The sequence below is a fragment of the Penicillium mononematosum genome (genome assembly GCF_028829835.1).
Source record: "Penicillium mononematosum strain IBT 11891 chromosome Unknown utg000002l:1.0-8112719.0:1.0-8118358.0, whole genome shotgun sequence".
In the NCBI taxonomy this organism is placed as follows: domain Eukaryota; kingdom Fungi; phylum Ascomycota; class Eurotiomycetes; order Eurotiales; family Aspergillaceae; genus Penicillium; species Penicillium mononematosum.
The window spans coordinates 6,999,924-7,015,015 of record NW_026643272.1 but is presented as its reverse complement, the minus strand read 5'-3'; the positions used below and the strand labels follow the sequence as shown (position 1 = coordinate 7,015,015).

The 15,092-nt window shown below is 50.4% G+C and overlaps 6 protein-coding genes across 6 annotated transcripts; 4 read left to right on the top strand and 2 right to left on the bottom strand.

Annotated features, from left to right (window-relative positions):
- Positions 1-206: 206 nt before the first annotated feature.
- Positions 207-4,656, bottom strand: N7519_004454 (ubiquitin-specific protease UBP2; the record flags this gene model as incomplete). Its single annotated transcript, XM_057291230.1, has 11 exons — positions 207-739; positions 801-984; positions 1,048-1,468; positions 1,521-1,805; positions 1,862-2,075; positions 2,234-2,388; positions 2,471-2,772; positions 2,833-2,921; positions 2,980-3,374; positions 3,431-3,738; positions 3,814-4,656. Coding segments are annotated over 11 exons (3,729 nt in total), but the record flags the coding sequence as incomplete, so codon positions are not given.
- A 504-nt stretch (positions 4,657-5,160) lies between these two features.
- Positions 5,161-5,927, top strand: N7519_004453 (uncharacterized protein; the record flags this gene model as incomplete). The annotated part of the gene is made up of 5 exons (XM_057291229.1): positions 5,161-5,244; positions 5,289-5,343; positions 5,400-5,519; positions 5,563-5,778; positions 5,833-5,927. 5 exons carry the CDS (start codon positions 5,161-5,163, stop codon positions 5,925-5,927), a joined length of 570 nt encoding a protein of 189 aa, XP_057152431.1.
- Positions 5,928-6,516: 589 nt separating this feature from the next.
- N7519_004452 (uncharacterized protein) lies at positions 6,517-6,774 on the bottom strand (the record flags this gene model as incomplete). Its single annotated transcript, XM_057291228.1, has 1 exon — positions 6,517-6,774. One exon carries the CDS (start codon positions 6,772-6,774, stop codon positions 6,517-6,519), a length of 258 nt encoding a protein of 85 aa, XP_057152430.1.
- Positions 6,775-8,509: 1,735 nt separating this feature from the next.
- N7519_004451 (SLM1 family PH domain-containing protein) lies at positions 8,510-11,140 on the top strand (the record flags this gene model as incomplete). Its single annotated transcript, XM_057291227.1, has 5 exons — positions 8,510-9,032; positions 9,094-9,581; positions 9,636-9,865; positions 9,919-9,972; positions 10,024-11,140. The coding sequence occupies 5 exons, from the start codon at positions 8,510-8,512 to the stop codon at positions 11,138-11,140; spliced, it is 2,412 nt and encodes an 803-aa protein (XP_057152429.1).
- A 979-nt stretch (positions 11,141-12,119) lies between these two features.
- Positions 12,120-13,149, top strand: N7519_004450 (uncharacterized protein; the record flags this gene model as incomplete). The annotated part of the gene is made up of 3 exons (XM_057291226.1): positions 12,120-12,123; positions 12,378-12,400; positions 12,919-13,149. The coding sequence occupies 3 exons, from the start codon at positions 12,120-12,122 to the stop codon at positions 13,147-13,149; spliced, it is 258 nt and encodes an 85-aa protein (XP_057152428.1).
- A 25-nt stretch (positions 13,150-13,174) lies between these two features.
- N7519_004449 (RNA-binding family protein) lies at positions 13,175-14,946 on the top strand (the record flags this gene model as incomplete). The annotated part of the gene is made up of 9 exons (XM_057291225.1): positions 13,175-13,280; positions 13,361-13,413; positions 13,515-13,522; positions 13,579-13,672; positions 13,731-13,869; positions 13,962-13,988; positions 14,082-14,536; positions 14,592-14,745; positions 14,807-14,946. 9 exons carry the CDS (start codon positions 13,175-13,177, stop codon positions 14,944-14,946), a joined length of 1,176 nt encoding a protein of 391 aa, XP_057152427.1.
- Positions 14,947-15,092: the final 146 nt, after the last annotated feature.

Here is a 15,092-nt window from a genome sequence, read left to right as displayed (position 1 = left end):
AAAAAACATTTCACACCTCGCAATGCAGTAATATCCACGTGCAGACATAAAATAATCGAGAAATCATGCAAATCATGTTATCATGCTGTCCAGGTGGGTGCCACGCAGTGTAAGAAACTAAGTCGGACGGGTTTGTTTCACTTCATCGACACTCTTGCGTTTCAGAGGGTTGACAGCTTCCGCATCGACGGGCGTAACATTGGAATCTACCAATACTGCTCCGAGTCAGTCGCAGGACGAGGACGGGGCCATGTTGTGGTCTCCGTGTCGGATTTTATGTTTTCCGTACCTGGAGTTCCATTGATGGCCGACGCTTCCTCGTAGGATGGAGGTTCCATATTCACGTCCGGCGCAGGGCTAGTGGCCTGAACACCCTCCATGGTGATGGCTGGTTCCAGATCGGGAAGTTCGGACATGTTGTCGGATATCACACGGCAGACGGGGTTTGCCAGACGGTCTTTCATGCTATCGTTGACATAAACAAGGAAGTATGGGGTCGGAGGGTTGTTGGTCGAGTCGTTTTTGAAGATCTCATCCACATTCTGGACCTCGGTGACGTACTCGTCGTTGTATTTGCGCCATATATTCTTGTCAAAGTCGAAGATGTAGATGTAGTAATGGCCAAATGAGACTGACCCATGATGCACAAAAACAGCGTACAGTCGATATGGGAGTTGATGGAAATCGGCAAATTGGCTGGAAATCATGGTCTGCGTATCCTTGATTTCTTGGTCGACAGCTATGGAAAAGGTTAACACGCCTGTTCCACGTAAAACCGTGGTATTAGAACTCTTTCTTACCTTGCAGGTCGGTCTCTGCTTTATTGGCAAGGCACTCGAGTTTGTCCAGTAACTCTGTACTAGCCACCGCGTCCATGGAATCAGATCCCATTCCGGTCTCGGTGTCGCTTTCGATAGAGTCTACATCTTGTAGCGCGGTCTTGGCTCTACGGAACAATGTTGCCACGTCGACGCCCGCACCCTCCTGTAGAAAAGAAAAATATTAGCTATATAGACCTGGGGCACATCGACTGAGAGTATTCGATACCTTTGTTCTGAGAAGCTCTTCCCGACGAGCCTCGAGCCTTTTCAGAGATGCCTTCCACTCCCAGCATTGATTTCGTCGATCCACAATATTGGGATTCTTGGTATCCATGTATCGATCCATGTAGATAGTTTCAAGCAACCCAAGATGGTTTGTAGATTTGAACGAGCATTTCTTCACAGGATCAAACTGGACCCGTTGCACCTGGATCTGGAGAACAGGGGGAAGCTGGCTAATGGAAGCGAATTGCTCAGCCACAGAGTTGTCCACACTAATCTTTTGAATATCAAATGCCCCATCAATGGCATCATAGATGTTTCGAGATCCGTGAGCAACATCAACCTTGATATCACACCACCGTTCGTTCTTCGAACGTGTGCCTTTCTCGGTGGAGATGTAAGAGCGGGTCTGGCCGTAGAACAAGCTGACGGGAGGGTTAACATAGGTACTTTAGTAGACGACTGTTCATAACTTACTCCTTGACCTGGTCAAGCTGCTCACCGTCATCGCCAATCTCTCGAGGCTGGATGGCGCACTGGCTCTGGAACAGAACATTGTTGATGACTTCTGTCACATCCTGTTGGGCACCAATTTCTACTTCCTCCTTCAATTGCTTTTCCCGATCAACTTGCGGGACGTTCCGAGGAGGGAGGGCAGGGGGTACATTGGCCGATGCAATGTTGTCTGTGTCGATATTCATGTCCTGGGGAGATCCTGCCTCTGCTTGATCCGACAGCTGGTCCAAGTCGGGGGGTTGTTCTCTTTGTCCTCAACAAATAGTCCAGGTGCATCGTTCATGCTATTATCAGACACCAACGTTGCATCGCTGCCGTCATCGCTCACGGTCGAGTTTTGAATAGGTGCGGGATCAGCTTGACTAGATGATGAGACTGGCTCCATACGACCCCCGAGGAGGGTCTGTGGAGGCCCAAGGGGTCCCAGAATAGGAGCACCGTTGATATCACCGAGAATCTCGGGTCTCAGTGGCAGTGATCGTCGACCGACGACGTATCGCCGCCTCATTGCTTGGGCTAATCAGGGTCAACCGAGCAAGTTCGTGGCCGGGAGTAACCGAGATTTCTGATGAGGTGATCATGCTACGGAACAAAGTCCGGAGCTCATTAAGGACTGCAAAAGGAAAGGGTCAGCTTGAGGGACATAGCCTTTGGCACCGAAAAAAGCAACTTACATCGCTGAGATCGCTCAACCTCCTTCTTCGTCACCTTTCGCGAGCCCACTTGTTTCTTTGCGAGGCTTTCCTCGTCATTGAGATCCATTTGGAAGCGTTCATAATCCAAGACCAATTCACGGAAGGGACGGACGGAGAAATAAAACTGCAACAGGCTGTTGAGGTAGCATGTATTGCCGATGTTTTGTAGTCCAACTGGCCAATCTTGCATGCTTCTATCCGGCTCGTTGGAGATACCTGCCATATTCCTCAACGTTGAGCTGTCCAGTTGTTTGGCAATGATTGTCAGTGCCTGATTGTATTTTTCGGCATCCCCTGGGTTTTTCATCGACGCAGATTGTATATGCGGCTATGATTGCTCCATCATCAACAGTTCGATCGGGTATTTGGAGTAGACGGTAGGCATCACCAATGTCCATTTCACCCGCGATCATTTCTCCAGTATTGATGAAATGATTCAGTGCGACCGATTTTCGGGACTCGGCGATGAGTGCCACGGCGCGTTTCGCCAGTTCTTTGGTAAGTGGATTGTCATTGACCTAATTGATGCCAATGTTAACTTGCGTTCAACCCACAAATAAAGCGCTCAGAAAACACACCTTTGCGGTGTACATAGTCATGACAAAATCATCGGGGGTCTGATTCTCGACCCCCAAGAAGACATTCGCTTGTTCAACAGTAGAAACACCTGTTGTTAAAATTAGCACCCATTTGACTTTGGAGACAAAATGACTGGATCAACACACGATCTTCTGATGCCGCTTTGATGCGCGAGCTTCCCCTGGAGTCGCCAATCCGCCACAACTGCTGACGTGCCTCAGTATCTTGCGTCGTCGAGCTGACGAAGGCGTAGAATTTGCCAATGATGCTGTCTTCCGTGAGATTTGGATCATCGAAGTGGAGATTAAAGTACTGATACGCGCCGACAACGTCCTCAACGGCGTACTTTCCTTGTTCATAAGCTGCCTGGACAGCTATGTCAATGACTTCCTTGTCCTGACCACCACGAAGACAGCCGATAGCCTTGAGGGCAGACAAGTACATCGGGGTCCTGCCAGGATCGGTTAAGACCTGTCGATCGTATGCTTCGACCACAGCTGACGACGACATATCCTCCATCACCCCCAAGTCTTCATAAAAACTAAGGAAACATGGGTTAGATCCAGTTCTATCAATTCAAAGATAGGGTGTACAAACGGAGCATGAGGCATCTCGAATTCCTTGTAACGCATAGCTTCCGGATCTGGAGCAGAAATTAGTTTAGATTTGTTAGGGGTAAGGGTCACGGTGTACGAACAGTCTTGCGCTTCTAGAGCGCAGGAAATAATGGGGATGGCGGAGGAAGGAAGATTGGGAATCTGGAATCCTTTTCTTTCCGAGACTGATCTTAGATGTATCAGGACTAGCAACTCATGCAGCAAGTCGTCGAGAAAGAGACGCATCGTGTCTTGGTAAGGCTTTTCGGCGTTAGTGGTCGGTTTAGGCGGGTGCCATGCCCCGGTGTCCTGAATCGATTCGTCAGCGGCACGAAACCAAGTGAGATCAGTGGACAATTAGAAGACAGTGTAATTACTACGAACCTTATTGTACATGAATTCTAGAAATTCAAGTAATTCTTTACAAGCAGCACCTTCCACGCCGAAAGAATGCATGAATCTCTTATTGACGGAGGAGATGGGCTTGCTGCGCTGTGGATTTCGTAGGGCGTTGGTAATGTACAGGCGCAGGTTATCCAATACGTTGATCGGCTGCGGATCACCCATGCCTTCCATGGACTCAGCATACGCTGCAGTGGCCTCTTCAGCTCGTTTCCGCAACAAGTCTTTATCGGTCAACAAGCGGATGGATTCCGGTCTCAGAATTGGTGAAAGAATCCGCAAAGATACCATAGCCGAGCATGAGATGTAGGAGCATTGGTAGTGGTACGTCTCCGCAACCTGCCCTTTAGGAGTTTCTTCAGGAAACCCAAGGCCATTCTTCTGCCGTCCTGATTGATAGACCAAATGATGCAAGTGTTTCCCTTGTTTCTGACTGAATGTGCTTATGTGGCTGGTGTAGTTGACCACCACTTGGAGATGATAACGGCACTTTGCGCATATGGCTGAGACCTTGGACGATGTGCCTGGCCTTCTCCGGTGCTCTGGCTCAGACATGAAGGTCTGGTCTTCTTTCAAAACATAGTTGTGTCGACATGCCTCCGGTGATATGAATCCGGGTGGGCCGTTGTAGCCTTCTGGGTAAATGGGCGGAGTTTCTGAGAGGAGATTACGGCCTGTGTCTGGTTCGTGTACTGCGTCATACAGCTGGACATCATGAATGAGACGCGGCGCGGTCTTTCCTATATGATTGATGAAAAACAGTCGTAAGCATTTGCTCAAATCATATTCCAGATTTGCTGATCCAGGTTGCTGCCTTACCGGCCTTCTGTACAGACGCCATGAAGTACGGTGTTCAGGCCTGAAGGCCTCGCACAGTTGGGATATTCGTCTTGATGCTATGGCAGAGTTGGTTCTCCTAAAGGGTTGGTTCTCATCGAGGCTCACAAAAGCGCGCAATGTAACAGTTTAGCTGTGATGGCAATATTGACAAATGATGAAATCGCCACTGTATGCGGAGAGACAGCGGGGGAGCCCACTGCACTTGGCAGCAAGCAGTGGCAAGCTCTGGAACTCTCTCTTCTGGAAAGTGGACAGTTTTGAGATCAAAAGTCACTCTTAAAAAATAACAAGCAGCATCTAAGAGGATTCTCGATGATAACAAATGAATGAAAACGTTCGACGTGAAAGAAGTATCAACATAATCATGTAGAGCTCCGTTGGTATGGTGGGCGGTGGCGGTCAGGGATGGCAGAAAGCTGACTTCCAAAATCCTATCGCCAACCACATCTCGTACCGCAAGCAGTCCATCCCTGCTATCACAGACACATCATGGCGCACCACGACGAAGATCACAGCTATCACCCCAAGGACGCCATTTCGGCAGCCATGAAGGCCACCGCGCTGACCGGAAGCGTCGGTCTCTTCGCGCCGCTGTGCAGAACACGCTCACCAAACAGAACGTCGGAACTCTGGGCGTCTTCGTCCGTGGCGGTGGTACCATTACTACCTTTGGTATGGGCTTCTCTATATGAATTGATGGATCAATTGCTAAACTAGACATGTTAAAGCGGCCATGGGTGGTACCTATGAGTTCATCAAGACCGCTTCCGCCAACCTGCGTGAGAAGGAGGACCACTACAACGTCGCTCTGGGTGGCTTCTTCTCAGGTGCCATTCTCGGTCTCCGAGGTACGTTCTGAATTCAATTGAGTCTATGGTTATGTAATTAAAGCTAATAATCGGGTTTACCTCAGTCCGCACACTCCCGCTGTGCTCGGATACGGTATCGCCCTGTCGTCTGCCATGACCGCCTTCGAGTACACCGGTGGCACCCTGTTTGGATACCAGAAGGACACATCGGTGGACGAGTTCGACCGCCGGACGGCGTTGCGCAAGGCATTCCAGACTCCCGGAGAGCAGACCATCTCGGAAGTGGGTGAAGGACGTGGTATGTGCTTCTTATCCGGGTAGCGCTATTGTCTGCGAGTACTAATTTCACTAGGTATCTACGGCCCTGGTTACGAAGAGAGACGCCGGGAGCGTCTCAAGGCGAACTACGGCATTGAGGTTCCCACATCCCCAGTTCCTGCATCATAAGCCTATATTATTCTCTGTCCGCCTTTTCCCGTTGCTTTGTGTAAATTATCCCCCCCATATCACGCTGCCTATCGCATGGACACGCCCATCCGATGTGGTTTCCTTCAGTCCCCAGGAAATTCAAAACAATACACATTTCAAGTTTGGACCTACAATTGTGCAGTCCTAGGTATACCGGGCTGTGAACCTATTTAGCTAGAATAGGCCACACAATCAAATCTAAAATATAAGATCTGTAGAAGCATTGGCATCAATGGAACTTCAACAAAGATTGATCTTAATGCAGGCATGTACCACTGGTGTTCAACAAGACTCCAAATGAGGGGATACCCCCGGACCACCCGGGAGCCAATAACAGCGCGGGTATATCAAACGAGCGGAAGATTTCGAGATACATACTTCCCAAGCTAGAAGAAACATGTTATGCGCCCGTACTCCGTAAGAGCCTAACCAATAGTCACTTTATTTTGGTCGTGCTAGGAAATCTCTATTCTTTCCATCTGAAAGCCTTGAGAAACCAGGATACAAGCACATAACAATTGGTAGAGTCGTCAATGACGGTCAATTTCCTGCATCTTCATATTGCGTCCTAAACCCCACTCGTCTCTGAAAGCCCGATCGCGGTTCTGCTGGGAATCGAGATTGCTGCCAACTGTTTTTCCCGCCTTGTCCATCCCCGTCGAATCCTCCAGGGCTGCTTAAGCCTCTTGCTTTCATGTTCCTCGTTAATATCCACGAGTCGCTTTTCGCCTTGATGGTTTTGCGTGAAATCGATGCGCCACATTGCATCGTGCAACTTCATGAGGGAGATTTTGTAGGGGTAGACCCATTCATCTGAGAGTTTCATGAGGCACGGTGGCCATTCCGGCTTTTCGTTCCAACCCACTTTACACCAAGCCGAGAACTTCCAAGTCCAGGGCCTTTTTGTCAACATCGTCGGCGTTGATGTGTTGTATACCCCGGATGTTGCCTGTTGTTTCCTGTCCACTGGAAGTATGAATCACGAGGCGTTTGCAGCCGATTGACTGTTGCTTCGTCAAGTGAGGTGATCCTCGGACTTCTGAGGGTCGTTAGATTCCACACGAGACTCAGTTGATGCCAACGATATAGCAAGTTGGCTTAGAGGTGACGGTGCCATTGCCTCAAACTCGGGACATAGTTCAGCCCATACTTTGGTCAGTTGTGTTTCATCGAGAGGGATGAGTTCTGGGTTAAGAGAGGAAGGGAGTTGGAATGGCTTAGTGCACAGGTCAGTCCTTCCTCGAAGTACACTTTATGCTGGCGTGGAAGTCGCAACCGAGGGACGTACTCAGTGCTTATTCATTTCATTACATCCATGGTGCTTTAGAAGGTGCTAACACCAGCAAGAAGAAAGGTCTCTAAAAAGACACCTGAAAAGAAAATTAGAGTGTTGTCTTGCATATAATGTGCCTTATATGCCGAGGTCAATTCTGAGCTAGCTAAACCAGTTTATTAAAGTCATACGTCAAAGACAGAATAGGTACATGTAGGGACCTGATATCACCTGACCCGTGGACATCCATGGCCCCGGGATGGATGCTTCTTGATGACTACATGTATATATCACATGATGACGAGCAACCATTCCCCTGGACCTCGGGACTACTTACAACAACAGTTCAGATAGAGAAGTCCAGAGGAAATATGGTACGCATGAACGGAACCAGAGGTAGTCTTCCGAATGAGCCGGGAAATTGTACATTGGATATAGGTACCTACCTAGGTATGTATATTATACTCCGTAGGTAGAAGGGAAAACGTTCCAAGTTTGATCTGCCCCCAGATCCCAACGTCATGCACTGTTCATCACTAGATGATCAGGGGGGGAGTGTACCTATCAGCCCCTTTTATTTTTTCCCATCGATGAGCCACAGATCGAGTGGATCATGTACATCAATAATAATCTTATTCCAATAGTCTCTCTCTTCCTTTTTAGGGGGCGGAAGTCCCTCAGCCACTTTTCCCTACAGGCAACCATATAAATGATGTATAGAAGTCCCTGTTACCATTTGCAGTAACTCGAATGAAATACTTTTAGACGGCGTTAAATTCCGATCCAGTACGTCAACCATGAAGATATAGAGAAATAGAAGTCAAATGGCTTTTTTCCCCTCCCGAGGTCTCCTTTTGTCCCGGACATCCCGAGAGCCCAGTTTCTTCCAAGGTTTGCTCGTCACCATCTCGCATCTCGTAGACGTCATCGTCAGAAATTCCTTACGCTTTAATTCCCCAGCTCTGCCAGCTCTGCCCTATATCGGCAGCCCAATCTCTCCTGGTCTTCTCCTTTTCTTTTTTCCAAATTCTTTTTTTTTTTTCCAAACTGAGTGGGGCAAATTTTATGCTTCAGTACCTCCCCCGCATACAATTGCTCCGTTCGCTAGGTAACCAAAAAGACGCCACTTTTAGGCCTGTGAACTCTTGGAGCTATTATCCTCGATTTTCGTATTTTCTTTCCCTTTAAAAATTTCTTACTCTCAACCTTCGATTAAATTTCGATCTTCTGCTTCGATACTTATCTTCCGAAACTTGCATAAACCATAAAATCCCACGTTCCCGCAGATATGGCGATGGCCGCGCGGCCACAGACGCCCTCACAGGATGCATACATGGTCCCGCACCCCAACGATCCGGGGGCTTTGAGTCGCGGGTACGGCCCGCGCTCTACCTTGTCACGACCGAATTCCTTCGCCGGCACATCAGCATACTACAGCTCCGGCGCCCTCGAGTCGTCGCAGGTTCCCCACAACCCCCGGTTCAAAGAGGACTTCGATACCGCCAGTCACCGCAGCTCGGTGTTTGACGGCCCGGCTGGAATGCAGAGGTCTGCCTCCACCATGTCGCACGTGCGCTCCCCAACCCCATCCCGTTCGGGTACCTTGCGGAAGAAGGCCTCGCTGAGCAAGAAGGGGAGCTTGCGGCGCAATGGGAGCCGGAGAAGCATGCGCGCAGGAAGTGTGAGGAGTCTGAGCTTGGGTGATCGCGAAAAGTACCACACCGAGGGTTCGAACGATCTCAGCAGTGCTTTCGTGACTCCGGTCCCTACAAATGGCAACCCGACCGAGGTACTGGCAAATCGGTTTGGAGGTGAGCTTTACTCCCGTCCATGTGCGGGATTGTGGATATTTTACTGACAGGGGATTTATAGCTTGGCGCAAGCTCCTGAAGGACTTGATTCTATTCTTTAAGGAGGTCCAGAAATCATACGAAACTAGAGCGAAGCTGTTCCTTTCCGCCTCGAGTGTCGTTAATAACCAGACCCTTCCACCGGGTTTGCTTCAGTCGGGTGGTCTGGCCGATGCGACGGAGATCCTCCAGAATTTCCACCGACAGGGTTATACCGAGGCCAATAAAGCTGTTGAAGTGGAGGTCGAGGTCATCAGTCAATTGACTGGCCTCCGCAGCGATCTCCAGAAGAAGACTAAGGAGATCAAGAGTCTTTCGGGCGATTTCAAGAATACCGTCGACAAGGAGATCGACGGCACGCGCAGATCTGTACGAAACTTGCATGAGGCTCTTGGGCTTGTCGATACCGATGCCTCTGCGACATCAGGCAAAGGTGATCCATTCATCCTGCGCCTGCACGTGGAGAAACAGGTCGAGAAACAGATTGAGGAGGAGAACTACTTGCATCGGGTTTGTGATGGCTTCCCCCCCATACTAGTTGCTTGTCTAATGTTGCTTTCATAGGCATTCTTGAACCTGGAGAACTCTGGTCGTGAACTGGAGGGGATTGTAGTGAGCGAGATCCAGAAAGCATACAATGCTTATGCTAGTATCCTCCGACGCGAAGCTAATGAAGCTCTTGACACTGTTGAGAAGCTTCAGGCGGGTCCGATCTCCATGCCCCAGGATCACGAGTGGAACCAGTTTGTCGCCGACACAGATGAGCTCGTTGACCCCGGATTCCTCTCCGGGATGTGGAGAGCATCACCTACCCTGGCAAGGGTCATCCAGCAGCTGCCGAAGTCAGGGCTGGGATGTTGGAGCGCAAGAGCAAGTATCTCAAGAGTTATACTCCTGGCTGGTGAGCACCCCTTTTTTGTGCGGTTTGAAGCCATTTCCTAATCAATTCCAGGTATGTTTTGTCGCCGACGCATCTGCACGAGTTCAAGTCGGCGGATCGTGTGGCATGGCAGACGCCTGTTATGTCGCTTTATCTGCCAGAGCAGAAACTCGGCTCCCACTCGCAGGAAGATTCAAGCTCCCACAAGTTCATGCTGAAGGGTCGACAGACCGGCGCAATGCACCGAGGCCATTCGTGGGTCTTCCGCGCCGAATCTCACGAAACCATGATGTCCTGGTATGAAGACATCGAGGGCTTGAGCAACATGACGGGGGAAGCACGAAATGCCTTCGTCCGACAGCACGTCCGCAGCGTGAGTGGAAAGTCGACGAACAATGAGGTAATGGAAGATGACGAAGCCGACCGCACTCCATACTCCGCGGGGTCTGCGGTCATGGCTCAAGACCGACCCACATCCTCTCGCCAAGCTGGAGGGGCGTTTCCCAGCGACGTCCAACTTGACCGGAACCTCCAGGCGCCCTTGTCACCTTCCAGCGGGGACAGCTCCGCTGGCAAAGACATGTTAGGAGCTACTGGGTCCTTCCCTGACGGGTCCAGTGCAGTTGATGACAACTTGCGACCAGTAGCTAGCCGCGAGGGAGACAGTTCCTACCAAAGCTACGGGTCCAACGAAGGGGCCAATGAAAAGTCCCGCCCTAAAGCTACCCAACATGATAGCTACTACGGCGACTGGATCGGCCCGTCCGTGATAGTGGCCAAGCAGAGGCAGAGCCAGCAGCTGGAAAACTCGAACCAGGATGACCGCGAGATCCGGTCTGATGGGGACCAGGCTTCCCTCGCTGCCATCGCGGGTGTCGGTATTGCTGATCGTCGCGATCACTCGGCTCCTGCCCAGATTGATCGCCGGGAGAGTGTCTCTACGGCGCCTACGAACACTAATGCGACTGAGTTCACAAACAATACCAATCCTACCTCGGTAGATGATCAGGAGCTCGAGCTCCCTAAGACCCAGACCCATGGCCTTGGGAATGGTTCTATCAACCAAGGTCCTGAGTCAGACAGTGCAGCCAAGGTTCCGTCCGATTTGCTGCGTTCCAATACAGACAACACTGTTGCCCTGGACATGAAGATGCCTGGCCGTTATCCTCGTACCAATGTGGCTGCATAGGTCCCTCTCTCTATCTTCATCTCCACATTTGTCTCTTCATTTTTTTTCTTACCCCATCTTTTCTATTTTCTTCGATATTCTCTTTTGTCTGTACATGTACCACTCCTTGCCCTTTACACAACTCGTCCTTGTCCGTTCAAGGCGTCTTGATCCTCTCGTTGGGACAATTTCCACACAGGTCCCGTCTCTCCCACAGCATAAAAGTGCTGCATCGGCGTTCGTTTTACTGGCAGGGTGTGGCGCAATGGATTTCTTTGATTCTTATTCTTGTTTTTGTGGATTGATTATTGATTCCCAGTGCTGGGCACTTAGCACCCATTTCTTTCGTTTCCCGGTGGGAACTTATTGTTTGAGGTTTTCATTGAAGTCTGAGAGGCTTCTTTTTTAAGATACAAATGAACATGGTTCAGATGAAACATTGAATTGATGTAGTCCGAAAGGATACAGGCCGTGGCAATTTAGTAACAGAAATACGCTGTGCAGCCAGTCATGAGTGCAGATGTGCACTGTATGTTGGCGCGCAGGTTGTTGAGATGCACGATAAGAGCGATAAGGCTCTGTATGGTCAGCCCTGGAGGACCTCCGCACATAAATGTACATAAGTGCAGTACATAAATCATAGTTTGGGTTATTGTCCTTGGCTTTCGGGATGGAAGAGGGAATGTATATCTGCAATATCATCTAATGGATTCATTCCTAACTACCGTCATAGCTATATACAGCATGTATACAATCAAAGTCTTAAGCTATATGCCGAGGCGGTGACGGGTTTTGCCCGAGGTGCTCAAGTACATATCGGAATTCTGTATTTTCTTCTCTCCATGATATTTCCCCAAGAGTCTTTTAGAACGATCCGGAATCCAACCCGTGGACAGCACCTCCTCTGCCTATTTATCTTTTCAACTCCTCACCTCTCCACCTTTCTTCTTTGTACTACATTCAATCTTCTTACCTCCACGCTCCATCGAGCCCCGGAATCATGGGTAGGTTCTTCGTGTCCTCTTTTTCCCGTATCTTTGTATTACTCGTTTCAATGTTGTTACTCTCATCCGCCTGGTACACTCGAAGGTCCCCGGTCATTTCAGGCCTTCGCCCAATCACCGTGTCTTGTCTCCCACCCAAACGTTGAACCTTGACGCCTGATCCTTTCATCTTCCCCCCGCTTCCTCTCTTTTCCCTATTTCTTTCTATCTTTTTGGTTTCTTGAGATTCTCCGCTAACAGCCTCATCCGTCCAGCCGACGTCTATCGACCATACCAAGTAAGTTTACCGAGAACCTCGTTTCCTTTTGTCTTCCCATTTTCCGATTCTACAAACAATTCCACTATCGCGCATGACAACTCAAGTCCATATGAATGATCGCAAGAGTCTGGTGCGGGGGTGGAAACCCGCCATGCCTGTTCGAGATCGGATATCTTCCAGATCTGGAGATCCATGGACCTGAAGGGGAAACCACTTTTATCATCGCATTGTTTCTCAAAAAATAATTGCGATGTGTGCGCAAACAAGATGTGCCAGTGGCCCCAAGCTCCTACCCCGGAGGTCCTCATTGCATATGAGACAAACACCCCCCCTCAGAGCTGGTGGTCACCTGACCAACGCCGTGGATCCCGACCCCCCTCGGGTTACGCCTTCCACGGGTAGCGATTGCTTACTGAACACGAACACGTCCACGGGTCTTTCGCTTCTTCCCATCTCCATTTCATCAAAATAATAACATTGCACCGCTTTTGCGACCGCCTTTTTTCTACCTTTTGTTCATGTCTGACCACATCCAGCGTGAGAGGTCTCGCTCGCCCCGTCGCCGTTCTTCTCGCAGTCCTCCCCGACGCACTCGTCGTTCGTACTCCCCTCGCAGTCGCTCTCGCAGCCGCGGTGAGCGTGACGAATACCGCCGTTCCGAGCGCCGTTCGCGATCCCCTTTGAGTGCTTCCGGAGCAGCAGCTGGACCCCAAGGCTCAGGCTCTCCTTTCGGTGGACGCAGTGGATACCCCCCCGGCTCGATTTGAGGACCGCACCGTTGCCAAGGAGAATATGATGCAGACCGTTCGCGATTCGTCCCAGCAAGACCGCCGGGTCTATGTGGGCAACCTTTCGTACGATGTCAAGTGGCATCATCTCAAGGATTTTATGAGACAGGGTGAGCAGGGTCGCGCATTTGGAATGGTGATTGGTTGGAACGTTTGAAGCTAACCAGGGTTGTGATTTCGTGTCTTACAGCTGGAGAAGTTCTCTTTGCCGATGTTTTGCTTCTTCCTAATGGAATGTCGAAGGTGGGCGCTTATACGTAGAGGGGCTAGTTCCTTCTATTTCCCCCGATTTTCGTGGTTTGTGTAGGGTTGACGGGTGGACATTGGCTGTCCTGATATTGTAGGGATGCGGGTGAGTACTTTCTTGTCTTTCTTCAAATTGAACGCTTTCGCTAACATATCTACTAGGATTGTGGAATATGCAACCAGGGACCAAGCGCAGAACGCTGTGAATACGCTCAGCAACCAGAGCTTGATGGGTCGCCTTGTTTACGTTCGTGAGGTATGTGTCCGCAGAATCCATGGTGTTGCGATTTGCAAGTACTGACTTCAGTCCCCAGGACCGTGAATCCGAGCCCCGTTTCGTTGGTGGTCCCCCACGCGGTGATTTCGGCCCCGGTGCCCGAGGTGGATTCGGTGGTGGTGGCTTCGGAGGCCCCCCCAGGTGCTGGTGGTGTCCGCCAGATTTATGTCTCAAACGTTTGTCCCCTCTTTTTACCCCCCGTTACGCTAAGTTCTGGCAGGCCTTGTTGACCGTTCGGTGTAGCTTCCTTTCAACGTTGGCTGGCAAGACTTGAAAGACCTATTCCGCTCAGCTGGTAAGTGCAGATCAGAACACCCCTTGGACTTGGATTCCTACTTTTCCGTCTAGTGTGAGTGCACGGTAAATTGACCCGGACTCCGTATTACAGCCCAGCAGGGTGCCGTCATCCGTGCCGATGTGCACACTGACCCTACCGGACGTCCCAAGGGCTCTGGCATTGTTGCTTTTGAGTCTCCCGATGATGCGCGCAACGCCATTGCGCAGTTTAACGGATATGATTGGCAGGGTCGTGCTCTTGAAGTTCGTGAAGATCGTTTCGCTGGTGGTGGCCCCGGCTTCGGTGGTCGTGGTGGCTTTGGCGGTGGCTTTGGCGGTCGTGGCGGCTTTGGCGGTCCCATGGGCCGTGGAGGCTTTGCTGGTCGCGGAGGCTTTGGTGGCGGATTCCCTGGACGTGGTGGCTTCGGTGGTCCCCCTGGCGGCCACGGTGGTTACGCCGGTGGATTTGACCATGGTGCTCCTCCTGTTCCATCCGGACCCCCCAACCCTTTCACTGATTATGCCACTTCCAACGGCGAGAAGAGCGCCGTCATCTATGTTCGCAACGTAAGTTTTGGGGATATGCGATGGGCAACTATATGGAATGCTAACTTGAATCCAGTTGCCCTGGTCTACTTGCAATGAGGACCTGATTGATTTGTTCTCCACCATCGGTAAAGTTGAGCGCGCTGAAATCCAGTACGAGCCCAACGGCCGCTCCCGCGGTACTGGTGTCGTTCAATTTGATACTGCCGACACTGCTGAAACTGCGATTGGTATGTTTCATTTGTATTGCAGCTGCCATATCCACATACTAATATATTCTCTCTCCCACAGCCAAGTTCTCTGGTTACCAGTACGGCGGTCGTCCTCTGGGCATCACCTTCGTGAAGTACATGAACGCCGGCCCTGCTCCGGAAGAAATGATGGAAGGCCAAGAGTCGACCGTCGGTCTGACCCAGGACCAGATCATGTAAAGCGCTTTCGTCCGTGTTTTACCTAGTCACTTTCTTTGACAGGGGGGGCGTCTGGCTTGTTTCTTTCGCAATTTCTTCGTTCATGATTCCCTTATTCCCATTTCAGTTCTTGCGTGGCTTCGTTCTCGCAAAATGGGTTTCGAGTG